Here is a 17522-nt window from a genome sequence, read left to right as displayed (position 1 = left end):
AAGTCTCAAATGGCTTGAAGCAAAACAGCTCCACCTACTCAGGTATATTATCACAGCACAGGATGTGTTTAACAGATGTATCTTGCTTGCTTGCAGACCTAGCCATACATGTATAATAAATTTTCTTCCTGCAGGTTGCTCGTCCAATCCGCCTCATTCTTGATAGATGGATTTATGAGGGTGAACTGGATGATTTATATAATGAGGTAAATGCATTGTAAAATGATGTACAGTAATGACACAACCTACATTACCTAGTGTAACCATACTGCAGTTTATGGTACAGTCAAACCTCGATTATCCAGACTTGTTGGGACTAGATGAAATAGTCTGGATAATTGAGGGTCCGGAGAATCGAAAATATAAATATTAATGAAGAACAACACTGTTTAAATAGAGCAACATTTAGTCGTGAAACAACACTTTTACAAATCGTTTGAAAAACAATGTGGTCTACTGTTCATCTTGAACCACTCAACTCTGAGCGAATCAGAACTCATTACAGTGTTCTTCATTAGTTACGACATGTGCGAGCGCTGTTTTTGCTCTTTAAAAACAAAACAAACTCGCTTTTGACTGCACTTTTCAATGCTATAGTTTTAAAAAGAATATTGCTATGGATCGTCATCATGACTAATAAATATTCATGACAAAATTGGGACCAGAGAAAAAGTCCAGATAATCAAGAAATACGGATAATTGAGGTACGAATAATTGAGGTTCAACTGTACTGCCCCTTATTGTACTGTAAATATGATTACCAAGTGAAATACAATATGTGCAAGTAGTAGCCCAAGACATTTTTGCACTGCAAGAACAAACAGACTGCCTCAAAAAGTGTAAATGTTTTGTTATGCGGTTTACACCTAAAAACATTCCAAATGCAAGAATTTTTAATTCTGGCTGCAAGAAACCATACGAAAATATGAATCTAGCCACAAAAAGCCCAGGAAGTTATCGGGTCAAGCCACAAGGTGTCTCATCAGATCAATCTACAAAAACATGACTTTTTGTCCAATTTTTGTTACGATATACTGTCCACTATAGTCAAGTTTCAGAAAATGATAGACCTACAATGGTACTTTACAGTGTGTTGTTTCATGGCATCATTATTAAAACTGATGTTGAAGCCCTTCTTCAACTGACAACGTCAACTTTGATCACTTACTTGATATTTTTGCGTTACTTACTTTGTTGCAGACTGAAAATGGAAAATTCTCAACTGAGGTTTTAGTTGTAGTGTCATACTCTGGTCTTCATCCAAAAAACATGACAGTTCTCAAGTTATCTTTGCTGTGTTTTATGGGGCAATTTATTGCAAGTATTTCTGTAATTAGTTCGTTAGTAATTTTTAATGTGCAGACTTCCTGTTAACATTTTTCAGTTTTTTGTGGCTGTTGACTATGACACTAAAGATGATCGTTTGTGGTATGAAAAATACAGTATAAGAAAACCGATGTTACCATCATTTATCTCCATGGAACTTGGGACGAAGGTAAGCATTGCAATGTAAATAGAAATAATGTATACATGTAAGGTTAAGTTTGCATACAAGCCAAGAGGCACATCAGGCCAACGCTTGTCTCTGGTTTCAAAGTAGCATGAAGCAACTAGGAGTATTTCTACTCCCAACTGGATAGGATGCTCGTCCATCATGGGGTTACCCCTAACATCAAATTTGCCAGTACCCATTTGTACACCTAGGTAGAGGGAGGCGCTATGAGAGTGAAGTGCATTGCCCAAGAACACAATGCAATGTTCCTGGCCAGGGCTTGAGCCCAGACCTACTTGATCTGAAGTTGACACGCTAATCGTGAGGCCACCACCACATGTACTTTGTAATTTGTACTTTACAATCTTAGTGACACAAACACCTTCATGTACCTTTAACATTGTTTTTCTGAGAAGTCAACTGAAGGCAAATAGGCAAATTCAATAGTTGTTTCTTAGCTGCATTACTTTATAATATTATCTGTTGCTATTATTTAAAGTATCTGATGAAAAAGAAATCGTTCTGTTTACTTTATTAAAGATTCTAAACATTGGAAAGTCCATCAACTTTATCCGCCGTGTTTGTGAAGATCGTAGCCCAATCAGAGGGGGAGATGAAAAGGCTCTAGAGTACAGTAGATCACAAGAAGCATCAGGTACATACACTGTGTACTGTAAGGGTGATCTAAATCTAATTTCTCTCCACCTTATCAATACATTTTCCTATAAACTGGTGATGAGGGCTTTGGAATATGGTCTTGTTGAAGTGTAGATCCAAATTCTCAGAACTAACAAAATATGTTACAAGTACTCAGTAAGGAGAACTGTGTTTTAGATCTGGAAGATAAAGTAATAGCCTCCATTTGGCGTGGAAATATGCCCCGATATTTGTCCGCAGACGTTATCTGTTCTCAGAAGTAACAAGAACCAGAAAACTGTGAGCTTTTAGGAACAGATAATGTCCAAGGACAAATATCTGAGCATACCTTCACACTAAATGGAGGCTATTGTGTTTATTAACCATTAATTATTATATGGCTTTGGCTTGTGGCCGATATAACGCGCGCTCTGATTGGTTAATTGTCACTGAATTGTAGGGCATTATTCTCCCGTAATGCCCACGGGCCGATTATGGATTATGCAAATTAGGAAGAGCCCGGTTCTGAAAATTCAAGCGCATTGAAGCGATGAAAGCCGATTAAAATCAGTACGAGAATAGCAGTAGCTAAAAGTTTAGAGATATTTCTTTAATAAAATTTATATAGATGACTTACCAGTCGGTAACCTTGGCGGACACTAGTGAAAAACAATCAAAGTTTGCCTAGTCTTAAGTAAAGCTAAAATCGCTAAGTAAAAAACACCATCGGCAGATCTGCCATACATCCTGAGCAGAACACCACAAAGAAACTTATAAGTTATCATCTTAGTCACAGCAATTACCGAAGTATTGAACTCCGTCAAAGTTCTCGTCAAATAGATTCCCTCGCTTTGACACAAGCAAGTGTAAATCAGCTTCCAGGATCATCAGATGTAAACAATCGGGCGGTTTCTGTCGGTAGCAGTGTTTCTGATAACTGCAGACGTTCACAAGGCTTGAAATGTTCATCCATAAATCCCAGAATGAAGAAGGCGAAGATATGTTGTCGAAAGCGAATGCGAAGATCGAGTTAAGCTTATTTTGAGCAGTGCATTCTGAAGCATTAGTATCTTCTTTCACCAAAAGACGGTTGGTTTGGACAATTTTGAGGCACTTGCTGTCTTTTCTATATCCATTGACGTTTCGCCCCAAAAGTCGGAAAAACTTCCCCATCAACTTGTGGTACCACGATACTAAAATACGTTTTTGAGGCTGTGACAGTGACTTTTCCGTAAAGAAATGAGTGTTTTTAACGGAATACGTAATACAGTGGTGAAATTCACTGATTATGTAGTTTTGCCCTAGGTTTGAGACGATGAATGAATCGGTAGACGCGCGCATCGCCGGATGTAAATTGACAACTTCCGCTCGAATGATTTTTCTCTTTATTGATATGATGAGCCATATAATAAACAACTTAATAACCTCGACCGTTCGGTTGTTACGGGAAAATCTCAAACCTCGGCCTACTGTATTGACCTCGCTATCGCTCGGTCAATACGGCAAGGCCTCAGTTTGAGATTTTCCCGTAACAACCTCACTCTCGGTTATTAAGTAGTTAATATTTTACACATTTTTGCACGTGAAAAAAATATGATAGGAGATAATGCGTTGTTTTAGAATTGGTACTTCTTAAAGGTGAAAAAAAATTCAAGCCATGCCCTCAAAACAGGATCTTGGTATCTCTTAGGGATTCTTTTCAAAATTTCTGATGAGCACCCCCGTCCTTTTTATATGGGTGTGCCCCCCCCCCCCCCAATCGGGTTTTTTCTATGCTGTAAAATGGGGCCGAGCCTAAATGAACGATCAGTTTCCCCCAAGCCATTTTAATGATTGTGTAAAAGTCCTTTGCCCCATCCAGGACCAAATCCTGTCTGCAATAATATTTCTCTACTTGGTCTAATTTATGAAGTGAATCATGTTAGCTTCAGCCCAGTTGACAGCTGATGAAGAGTTTGGAGGTACAGCACTTCTGGAAACAGTAGACACTACCTATAGGCTAACAAGCAAACGGTTGTTGGAGATTTTCTTCTCTAAGTACAAGTTCCTTGACCATTTGAGGGTAAGTTAAACATGATGCATTATGATCATGGTAGAAATAGTTACTGTAGGATCTAATTTGCTACACACAGCAATGGACTTGGGATCATGAATCAATACAGAACTGTAGCCCATCAGGTAGTTACTATGGGTATAAGAAGTTTAGAATAAGTCATGAATGTGTTGTGAAACCCTAATTTATCTTGTTTAAGGAAGGTCTTCTTTGTGGAATGCCAAAACTATTGTACACTATTGATACTCCATGAAATTCCACTGGAACTTTTGAGCAAACTTTTGTCACAAGTTTGCAAGAACAAAGATCAAAATTTGTGCATTTCACTTTGCTTGCTTTTGCACAGTTCTGTATACTCTACATGCATGTGATACTGCCAGAGAATATAGTGCAGAGTTTATGTTTATAAATCATGGGTGACAGATTACTCCTAATTTTGGCACAAAATTTCAGTGTAAATTTACAATATCACATGTGAAATTACAAAATTGCCCTGGCAGCATGTTGCACGAAATTGAAAAATCCACGATTGTAAGCGCAATTTCTCACCCAGGATATATTTGGGGAGGGGTGGGGGTAGCATTTAGAAGATCTTGAAGAACATATAAATATTTTCTCATAGGCGCTGCGACTCTATCTTCTTCTGGGACAAGGAGATTTTATCAGGCATCTTATGGACCTTCTTGAGTAAGATGACATTTGTTGTTATCCAAACATTAGAAAGTACATGTAACAAGGTCTTCCACAAGGAGGGAAACAAAGGAAAATCATGTAATATTGCTGGTTTTACTATAATCATTTCATTTTAAAAGCAAAGTTGAACCACAGCATGTACAGGCCAATTTTTCTCAGTGTATTGACATATTTTTAATGAGAATTAAGATGCAGATCACTCCTGATCAGGGCCCACAAAAAGTGCTGCCTGTCCCGCTGGGGCAAGACGATTTTCTGACTCGCCAGGGTTTAGTGTTAGTTGTTTGCTAGTCAAGTCTTAAAAAGGAAAGCAAAACTAGGCATGTCATTGCCCTGGGCAAGCAAAATTTGAGAGCTACTTGTCCGAAAGGAAAATATATTTTTCGAGTCCTGCTGATGCTATCTTCTCTTCACTGTAGGTCGGACTTAGCCAAACCAGCCAGTACTCTGTACATGCACAACTTGACAGGTGTGTTAGAGACTGCTATAAGGGCTACCAATGCACAGTATGCAGACCCTGAGATCATTGAAAGACTGGACTGTCGACTGCTTGAAGTATGTCAGCCAAAGTTGTTATAATTTTTTTTTTGCCGCATTTGAGTCTGTAGTTATACAGTCCAGGGCTGTCATTGAGTTTTGACTCACCTGTAGCCCTGATCTTCGCCCATGACAAATTTGGCACTTCATGGTCTCAACTACAGCCAAGTTCACCCGTAACAACAAGGGTCCATCAAGAATGCTCAGCCGTAACAGGTGCTATAGGTTAACACTTGTCTCCCTTACTGACAGCCCTGTAAAGCCCAGCTCCTAATTTGCTGTAGCTCAATGCTAGAGCAGTCAGACTGAGCTTTTATTGTAGCTGAAACATCACAAAAATAATTTGGAGAAACTGTTGATAGAGTTGCTCCCAGCTTTCTTTTAACATCAAGACTGCAACAAACGCTGATACTTAAAAGCCAATAGCATCCATAATGTAGGTCATCTCCAGTACGGTTAAATCCATGCAACTGTACACCTATGATATCCCAAGGACACTCTCCATCCTGCTTGTAGCAACACAAACAATTCAAGCAGACATCTCTCCGATTAAGATCTCCTAACGTTCTGTTTTCAAGGATGTCCAGTTTAGGACAATAGTCCTCATTCTTGTGCCTTTAGCCTACATTTATTTTTAAGCAGAGGAAAATTGTGACCAGTGGAAATAGCCATTTTGTTGTAATTTAAAGGGTCTGTATCATGGTGCATGTATATGGACTGGTTTTATTGTGAATGACAAAGTTACCTTCAAATCAAGGAAATCCTCCAAGTAAAAGTTTACCAAGATAAAACAAACACTATTAACAATAAATCAAACAAGAACAAGGTATTCTGACTGAGACAGATGCTAAATGATAAATGTGAAAAATTTTAGGGTAAAGGTTTCAAGCTGCACCATAACATAAGATACTTAGAGTTCATTTAATGTCACAACAGTGATGTGGCACCTTTTAAAGTATACTTATGGTAATCTCATGTTGGGCTTGTGTAGGTTTCTCCTGGAGATACTGGTTGGGATGTTTTTAGCTTGGATTACCATGTTGATGGGCCGATTAGCACTGTGAGTACTGTTATTCATGATTAATTATTGGGTAAAAGGGTGAAGTCTGCATACAAGCCAAGCGTCAGGCCAGCATTTACATGTATCTCCAGCTTCTGTAGCATGAAGCGATGGGAGTATTTCTACTCCCCCCGGATGGAATGCTAGTCAATCACAGGGTTACCTCCAGCATTAAATTTGCTGGTGCCCATTTCTACACCTGGGTGGAGAGAGACGCTGACAGTATTAAATCATTTTGCCTAAGAACACAACAAAATGTCCCCAGCCACGGCTCAAAGCCAAACCGCTTAATCTGGAAGTGAGTGCACTAACCATGCAGTCACTGCACCACCACGAATAATTTTTGGATACGGGAGTTTGATTGCACTACACAGGCCTGTTAAATGCACTTGTCTTAAGATTTATATTATTCCAACTAGGATTCTAGAGGTACATTTACTGAACCCTACAAATTACACCTATAGAGCAACCATTGATGAAGTGAAATTTTGCCAAAGTTACAAAGTGATTAATAAATCATGTTTACACATGCTGTGACATGAATAAAGAATAGTGCCATTGAGGGGATATTGTCTTGATGTATCAGCAATTAGTATGGGTAACCAAATAGTGACAAGTGAAATTAGGGAATAATTTCACACGCATTTTGTCAAAATTAGAAGGATACCATTTGATTACCTTTTAATATCTTGGGTGACAAATTATGGTTACAATCATGGGTTTTTGACTTGCTTATTGTTCAAGAAGTTTTGTTCCAAACGTTACAATGGCAGTTTTGTTATAATTTGTACATGTAATAATTTATTATAATTGTAAATTAATACTGAAATTTCACACAAAAATTAAGGAGTAATTTGTTACCCATGATATTATGAGACTTGTAAATGTCTACATATGGTACCTGTATTGGATTTGAAATCCCATAAACCATAGTTAAGTATCCTGTTACCTGTAATTTTGTTATCATGTATATCTGCTCTCTTTTTTACAGTAAACCTGTCACAAGCTAAGTTTTTAGCTAAACCTGTGCCAACCTGTTTTGATCAAGTTCTTAGGATTTTGGGCTGATTGTGTTTTTGGAATTCCAGTGTCTCCTGTTGTGTTTGTTACCAATAGCTTTTTACATTTAGTTTATTTTATGAACAAAACTATGCCTTCAAGACCTGTGAAAATGTTCCCAGCTACATATCCCTCTGCACTAATTGCAGGCCTATGTTGCTCACACCATAGGCCCATAATTCGTGCAAAGACCCTCTGTATGTAGAAATAATGACACTGACTGTTAAGATTTTATGTTGCTAATATTCATTGCAGGTTTTTACACCAGAATGCATGATCCACTACCTGAGGATCTTTAATTTCCTGTGGAGGGCAAAGAGAATGGAATACTGCTTAACTGAAATGTGGACGCAACAAATGACAAATCGCAGAATGTTGAAATCATTGCCAGGTCAATTGATTTTTTTTTTTTTTGCCTAGGTCAGTCTTCCAAAAACAATCCAAAATAGAATCTCGTAGAAGACTTGGGTCCTTTCTGGTGATATTCAGAAAACAAGTATTTTCAGAAATTGCAGGAAGTCTTTAGATTAGGGAGATGAATCTCATGATGGGGCCACTTTGAGGTTTTAATCGCTGTGGTTTGACTCTAATTATACTGACTGTGGGCTATGAGGGAAGAACATCTAATACTCAGAATAACACTGAATGTGGATTGAAATGTACCAATGGTAGCAAACCAGCGCGCTGCAAAGAGACATGGACCTTGTCAGCTAATGAAGACTAGTATTATACTTGCAGTTGAAATGTCCCAATCACCACCTCAAAGTGACTCCATCATGGGACGAATGAATAAACATACAACTTCCATCTTACACCACATTGAATAAGAGCCCCATCATTACAGTTAATTTATTGATTACAATCCTTTTAAATAAGCATATATATAAAAGTAAGCATTCTCGCAGGTAGCAAAAGCTAATCTAGGAGGGCATGCTTTAGCAATATTACAGATTATGCATAATATAAAGACTATTAACTGACAATAAAGAAGGGAAAAATACAAAGATAGATACATGTAGAAAAACTAGAAGAAAAACGATTACATTGACCTAAATAAGAAAAATGCAACCTAAATTAACTTTTTTGCTTTAGCAACTCATTACAGATATCAATATCCCTATACGGTTTTTTAAGTCTTGTTTCAACTTTTGCTCATAACTAACAGAAGTGTCACCTATACTCCATATGTGCCACATGCTGGGAACGGAGATGATACATTTTATTCATCAGATGCAGTACTACATCACATTTGAGGTAAGGAGGGTAGAACTCACTCACAAGCGACGTTGCGCATTATCATTGCTGGATTATTTGGCGGGGAATTTTGCTGCCAACTGGGTTGCTGATCCCCCTCCCCCCCTCCTTATGAACCAAGTGCACTAGTTGGTAGAGAAAACCTCTTCCGCGAGGATCCTTGATTCACTTTTTTATACCGGTTATTATTTAAAAGTTATTTCACGCAGTGAATTAATAATTATGGGTTTTATTGTTGGTCAGTAACTTTTGCAAAGTTGGTGGCTTCTAAAGGAGCCAATTGTGAGAAGCTGAGAGAGGGAAGCTTCACTGATAGAACCAGCCATCAAACTTCTTTGGTAATAGGGGACCCTCTCTTCCCAGCCCCCTTCCCTAACCTGGTATTTAAGATACCAAATCTAGGTTGAGCTGATTTGTTGAGCTGCCTTGTTGATATAAATTTCATTGATACCTTTTCTTTCATCGGTGTCAGGTTTTGGAATGTTGTTGGGCAGATCTGAAGAAACAAGTAGAAGAAGCCAGTGACTTGGATCATATTATTGCAGCACATGAGACATTCCTGGACCAGGTGCTTAACCGTTGCTTGTTGGATGCGGAGTCAAGAGTAAGTCACTTTCTTTATGGACTCTGCAACCGCCTTGTAAGGAATGTGATTAATCAAAATAAATAGCAAAACCAACCTTGTTATAACAGTCAGGCCTTGTTGAACTGTCCATGCTGCTGCCTCGATCCATCCAGGTTAGAGCGGTTTTCAATAAAGTGTCGTAAAACCAAACCAAAGTAATCACTTTAGCCAATCACAAAGAACATAGACAATACAGTGAACCAATCAAAACTCGAAGTAATTACATGCGGCTGATATAAATCGCGGGAAAACGTGTACGAGCGAGTCATGATCGGTTTTGGTTTTGCTTCTGATTGGATGAAAAAGTGGCGCGAGTTTTTTAGACCAATTGTGTGGCGTAGTAAGTGCAATACCGATTACTTTTCGACACTCAGGTGAAAACCACTCTGTAAGTGGCATACATGTGTATGTCTGGCTATTGCTTGTCGGGAGACGACCAGCATCAACTTTGATTGTTTTTGCTACTACTGGTTCCTCCCCAGGCCTGGCTGGGCAAAAGTTAAATTGAGATCTGACTAAATGAGACTGTCGAGTTTTGTAAGCAAAGTCTGGCTTTGAGGTGTTGTGCTTAGCCTAATTATCTCATGCAAATTATGTCAGTGTTTTTTTTTTCGGCGTTGTGGAATTTGCATTTGTTACGGTAGTTCAGTCAATTATTATCCAACTGCAGCGAATACCGTCCAAATAACAGTACAAATATGTAGAGGATATTACACGGTGGCGAGAAGATATGAATTTTATGTCCGAGTGGCAAGAACAATATCTCACTCGTTCGCTTCGTTCACTCGTGAGATATTGTTCTTGCCACGAGAACATAAAATTCATATCTTCGAGCCAACGTGTAATGTTCTTTTTATTATATGGAGAAACCAATTCAACAAAAGCAAAAGTGCGGGAATCGTGAGGTCATTGAACGATACGACACTCACAAAGGTGACATACGGAAAATACGCCACTCGGGTCCCGGATGAAGTGGCGTATGGAATCTACGAGTGGTTTAGTTCCCAGTAAAACACTCTTCTCCATATAATAAACAGCGATATTGTACAGTTATTTGTACAATAGAAAACCTGTTTGTCGTACAGGTCGGGGCGCGCGCGTAAAACTGTCACACTCTCCCTCTTTCATTGATAAATTTACTGACTACAGCAGTTGGATAATAAATCTCTTGTTAGATGTTTTGATGTGTAGTTTGGCTTTATATTTCTACTCGTTGTTTGTATTTTGACGAGCCCGTAGGGCGAGTCAAAATACGGCACAACTCGTAAAAATACACAGCGATACTACACACCAAAACATCTAATAAGATATATATACAGCACAGCCACTGAGGAAAGAGCATGAAATAAGTACAACAATATATCAAGTGTTATTTGTACTCAACTGAGTCATGTTTAACAGTCGCGACTGTGTTTGGCTTTGTACATGTCTAAAGTTTGAGTTGTACGGCTCTCTCATTTCCCACCGAAACATTCATTCTGGATCAGAAGTGCACTTTTTTTAGGCATCTGTTATTTAGGGCGAACTGTCCAATCAGAACATGCGTGGTATATTTGTTATTTTATGATTCTTCCTCAGCAAATGCTGACCCAGCTGCGGACCATTTTTGACCTGATCATTCAGTTCCAGAATGCTCAAGAGGCATTCTTTTCTGCCGCAACCACTGAGCTGCAGTCGAGGCAGAGACTAGAAAAGGCCGTTGAACTACGAACAGATGAGGTTAGTGTGTATTGTTTTTGGTTGTAAATGGTTTTACGGTTGGGGTTTTTGACTCTCAACACTTTGGGTACATTATGAAGAATAAAAATTCTCAATTCTTCTTCCTTATAAACATTGTGGTTCTCAACTTGAGAACTTGGTGCTCCCAAATCTTGAACAGAAAAATCCTTCCAAAGAAAAGCCCTCTCTTATACAATGCCGCAGGTTTATGCGTGGAATTAGTTTTAGATTGTCAAGACGAACAAATTTTAATCAGATTATAAAGCCCCTAGTGTTGGAGCTGTTTCGCACTTGGTGCCTTTACAATATTTCAGGGAGTTTTGATCATTTTCATTTGTAGAACTTGTCTTGGGTTTCACCAAATCATGTACAGTGCATGGGGAGTAGCGGAGGTTAACATGCAGTATGCTTCTGTGCAAGTTCCTTCCGAATGAAAGCTCAACAATTTTCCAAATTCACGTTTCACTCATCTGATAATATTTGGTAAACACACCTCCAGAAACTAACCCCACCCAAATATGAAACCTTTTAAACCAAAGTTACAGGGCAACTGCCTAAATGTCTAATCTAGATCTACCTAAATGTGTAATATCTATAACTGCTAAGTGCTTTTGATTTGGACAGGGAGAGTGGGGCATGACTGAATGGGACGAGGAAGAAGAAAGAAAGCGATCAGTGAAGTTTGTAGACAATGTTATTCCAGATACCCGTGCTCAGTTGAAAGTGCTGTCCAAGTCCTACCAGGTAAAGCTGTGAGCCTGTATCATCCTGTAAATTATCTTAGCTTTCTGACAGTCGCCTTGTTAGTCGGGACCGGGTTGTTGAAAGTTCGATTAAGCTAATTCAGGATTAGTGAGAATTTGACTTCAGTTTTGTAACTTCTTGGTTAGGTTTTCTGTTTTCATTGTTGTCCTTCCGTTTTGAGTTTATATAATCCCAAACTACACAAAACATAAGCAGTGAAAACATTTTTATACAAGAAACAATACTTCGGTTGACTTTTAATGCTGGGTTAGCGTTAACCGACTTTCGAACAACGCGTCCCAGGTGCATAAATGAGCACAAGAAAGCTGTTGTTTAACCTGATAAAATGACAGGAAGTATCTAGCATCCTATCCAGGGGGGAGTAGTCATACTTGTGGTTACTCGATATAAGAATTTAAATGGGTAGGGTCAAATTAATTGTTGTAATAACTACAGAAAATAATGGGGAGGGGGGTCACCTGCAGGTGGAAAACCCCCGGGATATGACGCTTTTACCTAAGAAGAGTAGCAACTTCTAATGGTATCATGGTGAGTTTAAATGTGTATAAGAGGTCTAGAGTCTTGTTAGAACACTCGTTTTTCGTGTAACTGTACCACTCTGATGTTATTTCTTGCTTTTCCTCGCAGGATATGGTTCAACAGTTCCTTATGATGCTCACTAGTCACCAGGACGTCAGTTTAAGATTCCTTAGCTTCAGGCTGGACTTCAATGAACATTACAAGAAAAGAGAACCTAAGCTAAGAAGTCCTCTCACACACAGATTCAGTAAGCGGGTCAAGACTCCGGTCCCGTAGATCTATCTCCTCTGTAACGGCTTTTTTTATAGACCTCATTGCAAGTAACGTCTTTCTTCGCAGTCTGACTTCAGCCTGCTGTTTTTGACAGTAACTGTGCTAAGTAACATGACAAATGATGACAACAAACTGATGTTGCAGTATTTCGAGTGACAGTGTTATTTCACCATCGGTCGGTGTCGATCCTGTTGACGATTGGGCAAAAGAATTGGTCAGACTAGTTGGTCGCTTTCACGAGTTTTTGTTAACAACATCCGTTGCTCCTTCGAATTATAGCTCATGTAGACGTATCCTTAGTTTTAGAAATACTCAGCTGAGATTTTTCAGCCTACACATCTGCCCAATTTCTATCAAAAAGAGTTTGACCTCAAACTTGACAGGTGTCTCAAACTTAAAACTCTCATCGCAGGAGAGCTAGATTTCTATCAAAAAGAGTTTGACCTCAAACTTGACAGGTGCCTCAAACTTAAAACTCTCATGGCAGGAGAACTAAATAACTTTAGGAACTAATCTTTGGCAACGAGTATGTTAATCCGAGAAATAACACTTAAAATATGTAAATAGTCCAAGGGTTTTTACTACAGGGTATATTATAGCTTAACAATGGTAATCAACATCAATGAACATAAATGCCTTGAGTGAAAATATATTAGTAGTCACTGAATTGTACACAATCAATACAAAACAAAAGGCTCTCTGAGCCAACTTTTTGACATTCTCAATGTTCTCTTTTTCGTTGGTTGAGTACTCTCAGCCTAAATTCCGCTTTTTCCACCCTGTTCCCCCGTAAAAGCTCCGAAACCATCAAATATACGTCTAAGCCTTAATTATGTACTAGTCAACGGATTACGACCCACCGAGGGAGATGAATTACTTCACTCTACTTCTAAGCTCTATCATTGCTTTCAGTGGTAAAAAAAAAAAATAAACTGAAGTTTAAATGGTAATGGACATGATATTAACCGAAAGCCTAACTACAAATAATGTTAAATTATGCCATATTTTGGTTTAAACCAGGAAACGTGTAAGTTGTTTAACCTCAATAAGCTGGTTTATGGGTAAAACAATTTGTTAATATAAACATATGTAGGCTAAAATGGCCTGGCATACACTTAATCCAGGACTACTCGCTCAGTAGTTTCGGCATGGAGACAGTATAACCAAAGGATGCGGAACATTTTCAGAGGGTTCAGTTGTTACTTCTTAAGAAGGTCTGTACTTAAAGAGGGTCGTAACTGCAAAGGGTTTAAATACTTTCAAGTGGTTAATTTACTAACAGGCCTAGGGTGCATAACTTTCAGTAATTTACTGAGCGGTGTCAATTGTCGTATTGTTTGGGTCATCACTTTGGTAATACTTTGTTTATTGTACGTTTAGACATGCCCGCCATTCTGCCTTTGGAAGTAATGACTAAGTTAAACTATGTTCGGATGATGCTTCTATCCATCGATAGCCACCAAGCTGATCTCTTTGTAACTCAGGCCCCAGTAAAGTCTCCACAGCCTCTTTCTCACACACCTGTCAAAAAAGGGTGTAAGGATAAACATCTCAATTCTCGTTACTATTTCCATTTATGCTCTACAATTGCTTTGGGAGAATGTAGTTCTGGTCAATATAGTACAGTCCAAACTGGGTGTCTGGCCATGTCGCCCATCGTTAGCAAAAAGCTGTTAATATGTACTGAAGTAATGAACATTCAAATAGCAAAGGGCATGCAAAATTTTCCGTATTGTCTGGGTGGTGTTCGTGTGAAGCGTGCTCTCCGGGTAAACATCTCTAGAACATCTTTAATTGGTAGAAAGACTATAAAGCATACGATGTTGAAAAGTAACGACACAATGTGTAAAACCTAAGTTCAAACTGAGGAAACCTTATGCTCATTTAACTAGTCAAATCTCGCATTAAAATCAATTCTCTCTCGTTTGTTTCAGTCACGACAAAGTAATCATTCAACTACGGTCCGTGACTTAATAGAAAATCGCTTTAACCTGTAGAAAGCTTTAGTTCCTAACAGCGCAATTAGCGCCGACCTAATCGTGATAACATACAGCGCCCAATGTCCACAAAGCGACGTATCCATAACAGTGTTTCACTCGGATCGCACGAAGGTCTCCGTATTAACCGGTGTCCGAATAATGTAACAGAAAATATGAGCTTTTCGAAGGGACAAACTAGAATGTCCGTAATAAGCGGGACCTGGGGGATCGGGTACTCAACAATGTTTTTTTACGGAGAGGCTCCCGACACGAAGTCCAACCCCTTACCCTTTTATATACTATTTTGACAGAAAAGGTACCCATTTCGTTTTCCTTTTATAAAAATAGTCCCCATTTCATGTACACTAATTGCTGTAACAAGCCCGTCTTGTGAAGGAAGTCTTCTTGTCATTTTCATGTAGTACTCGATAAATTAAATGACACGACCATGAGGCGCGTATGTTCAAAATGTCCTAATCAAAGGCCCTTTTAAATACCTGAATGACAGATTTTCCTACTCTTTCATGTACGCCAACTTGTGAAATCCCTACCCTTTTGGATACCTGAAGCCCTAAAAAGGTACCCCATTTGGGCGGGGCCTCCTCGTATAGGCCACGATACGGAGTAATCCCGTGAAGCGGGGGTGAGTCGCGTTTTTCCTTCCCTCACTGTAATAGCCTAAATGTGATTTCTGCCCATGTAATGGACATTGAAATTTAATGAACACGCTAGTCTCTCTGTGTTGTTCAGGGAATAGCAATCAAATGTGCTCTGTGTTTCTGCTTAGCGAATTTCTTAACTCTTCAGCTGAGTAGGCCCTTAAAATACTTGGTGAATCAGCTAATAAGTGCACGTGTTCGAGATATTCGAAAAGGTCCCATTTAAACACGTATATTCCAGTTTCCCCATCCTATACTTCAATTCGTTAAATCCTACCTTTTTGTATACATTGTGCCTCAAGCCTTACCCCTTTCGTGCCTAACCTCCCAGTGTGGCTCACTAAAGGGAGTACTTCAAACCCCCCCCCCTCCCCCAACCCCGCCCCAACCATGCACGTATAGACTGCAGAGAGTTGCAGCGTTACACGAGCCAACCGCGCGCCCAAGTCAACCTCGAGTCACGGGTCAACCTTGAGTCAACCACGAGTCAAGCCAGTTTTCTTTTTTTGTCCCTAAAAACTGATAGATTGTAGGAATTAAAATATATGAATACACCTTTTTAGTACTTTATTTCGTGGGTACTTAATTTCGCGAATTTGGGGAGACAGTCTCTCAGGGGGGTTTGGGGTTATTTTCGCGATTTCAATATGCAAAATATGAAAACAGGTCATACAATTTCGCGATTCAATCATTCTCAACTTCATTTTATTTTTCAAAAGTCTGAACTTTTTAAAATTTCAAGATAACCAGGAACAAGCAAAACGCATTTTTACAAATTACCTTTTAAGGTAAACTGGAACAAGCAAAAGGCGTCTTTGAAAATTAACTTTTTACAACTTGGCCTAGTTCTGTTATTTCACAAAAGAAGATACAAAATGGAACTTACCAGTAAAACCAGCTGATAGTTTGTGTATTTGTCGATAATATCCTGTATATGTTGTTTTTATTATAAGTTAATCCTTTTTTTTTCTTCTGTGATTTGAATTTTCTATGTGGGTGTTAAATTTAAAATTTCGCGAGGATTTTTATTCGCGGGTCTTTAATTTCGCGATTTATTTACAATCAACTTTATTCATGTCACTCACTGTTTTTGGATAAGACAATCTTACCTTGATAATCTGCAATGGACAGACACAGTGAATAACGTGACTTGCCACCATGTTTGAGGCGCGCGGCGCGATCGAGGTGAGCCCGTGATCAAATGTCTTGTTGTTAACTGCTAAGACAATCTATATTCTTATATTTTATTTCCTATAATCTATTTCTGTTTTCGGGGCGAAATAAAAAAGGAAGAAAAACATTTGGTTTGACTCGTGTTTGACTCGAGGTTGACTCGTGACTCGAGGTTAACGTGGGCTCGTGGCTGGCTCGTGTAACGCTACAACTCGACTGCAGACACCCTGAAAGGATCTTCGCTCTCCCAAGGCATTGAATATGACAACATCTTACCGGGGGAAGACTTTGCCCTTGAAACATCTTTTCAAAGAAGAACTTTGTGAAGCTTCCTCGGAACGCGGCACTCAGCAACAAAAGCAGGCTGTCCCAGTCACGTGACCCTTCCACTTGTCTCCCGTTTAACAGCGAAATGCTCATGGAGACGAGGGCCGTATCGTAAAGAAACAGGCCAAGATTGCGGAAGAAGTACGCGCACAGAACGACACGAAAGAGCGGTTTGAATAGGCGCTGTACGGTGAGCTGGTCCCAGAATCGGTCCTCGACCCACTTCACGTAGGTCTCGTGTCCGATGAAGTTGATAGCACTCGCGAATAAAGTGAGAAGAAACATTTCTGTCATAAGCGCTACTGCGCTGACGTTAATATTTCCCGTCTTGTCCTTTCCGTGGACGGTATCCACGTACAGAATCGAAAGGGAGTTTGTGATGCAGAACAAGCACCAAACCCAGAAGTGTCCAACGCGAACGACTGCGCGAAAGTACCTCTTCACCTTGAACAGTTTCCAAGAGAATATGGCTGAAATGAGTAGCAGCGAGTTGACATCTTCCAGCAAGGCTCCTACCGTGTTCACTCTCGTGCTGACCTCTTGTCGGCCGAGTATGGTGTGCGATTGGTTGCGAACTTTGCAGTTTTCTGTAGGTGTTGAGTAGTAAAGGCATACAGAAGCTGGGACGAAGTTCAAAAAGTTCAATACGAATCTTGAAACCACCAGGAAAACTTGAAAATATCCTGCAAGCCACAACAT

General features: G+C 39.3%; 2 protein-coding genes across 4 annotated transcripts in view; one reads left to right on the top strand and one right to left on the bottom strand.

The window, feature by feature from the left end:
- Positions 1–13403, top strand: part of LOC110067806 (gamma-tubulin complex component 3 homolog) — a 25887-nt gene extending 12484 nt beyond the window's left edge. For all 3 annotated transcript variants that reach the window (XM_089293391.1, XM_089293392.1, XM_089293393.1), the window contains 13 exons: positions 135–206; positions 1385–1495; positions 2033–2147; positions 4054–4190; positions 4804–4868; positions 5294–5429; positions 6403–6471; positions 7786–7921; positions 8696–8784; positions 9257–9388; positions 10988–11128; positions 11753–11872; positions 12521–13403. In XM_089293391.1, coding sequence (XP_089149517.1) covers positions 135–206; positions 1385–1495; positions 2033–2147; positions 4054–4190; positions 4804–4868; positions 5294–5429; positions 6403–6471; positions 7786–7921; positions 8696–8784; positions 9257–9388; positions 10988–11128; positions 11753–11872; positions 12521–12688 — 1491 coding nt within the window. In that variant the 3' untranslated portion in view covers positions 12689–13403. The remainder of the gene's footprint in view (positions 1–134; positions 207–1384; positions 1496–2032; positions 2148–4053; positions 4191–4803; positions 4869–5293; positions 5430–6402; positions 6472–7785; positions 7922–8695; positions 8785–9256; positions 9389–10987; positions 11129–11752; positions 11873–12520) is intronic.
- Positions 13319–17522, bottom strand: LOC110068221 (uncharacterized). Its single transcript, XM_020775606.2, has 2 exons — positions 16773–17522; positions 13319–14206 (listed from the first exon to the last, which is right to left on the bottom strand). The coding sequence occupies exons 1-2, from the start codon at positions 17520–17522 to the stop codon at positions 14099–14101; spliced, it is 858 nt and encodes a 285-aa protein (XP_020631265.2). The 3' UTR covers positions 13319–14098.

This window comes from Orbicella faveolata, unplaced genomic scaffold (assembly GCF_042242905.1).
Source record: "Orbicella faveolata isolate gen_17 unplaced genomic scaffold, um_ofav_v1 contig_25, whole genome shotgun sequence".
Lineage (NCBI taxonomy): Eukaryota > Metazoa > Cnidaria > Anthozoa > Scleractinia > Merulinidae > Orbicella > Orbicella faveolata.
Note: the sequence above shows the minus strand (reverse complement) of the source record. Positions and strands in the feature narration are given on the sequence as shown.

Coding starts and splice junctions, on each gene's coding strand:
- LOC110068221 (XM_020775606.2), bottom strand. CDS start 17,522: ATGTTGTGGCTTGCAGGATATTTTCAAGTTTTCCTGGTGGTTTCAAGA. Junction 14,207..16,772: donor AAGGGCAAAGTCTTCCCCCG/GTAAGATGTTGT, acceptor CTTTTTTGACAG/GTGTGTGAGAAAGAGGCTGT.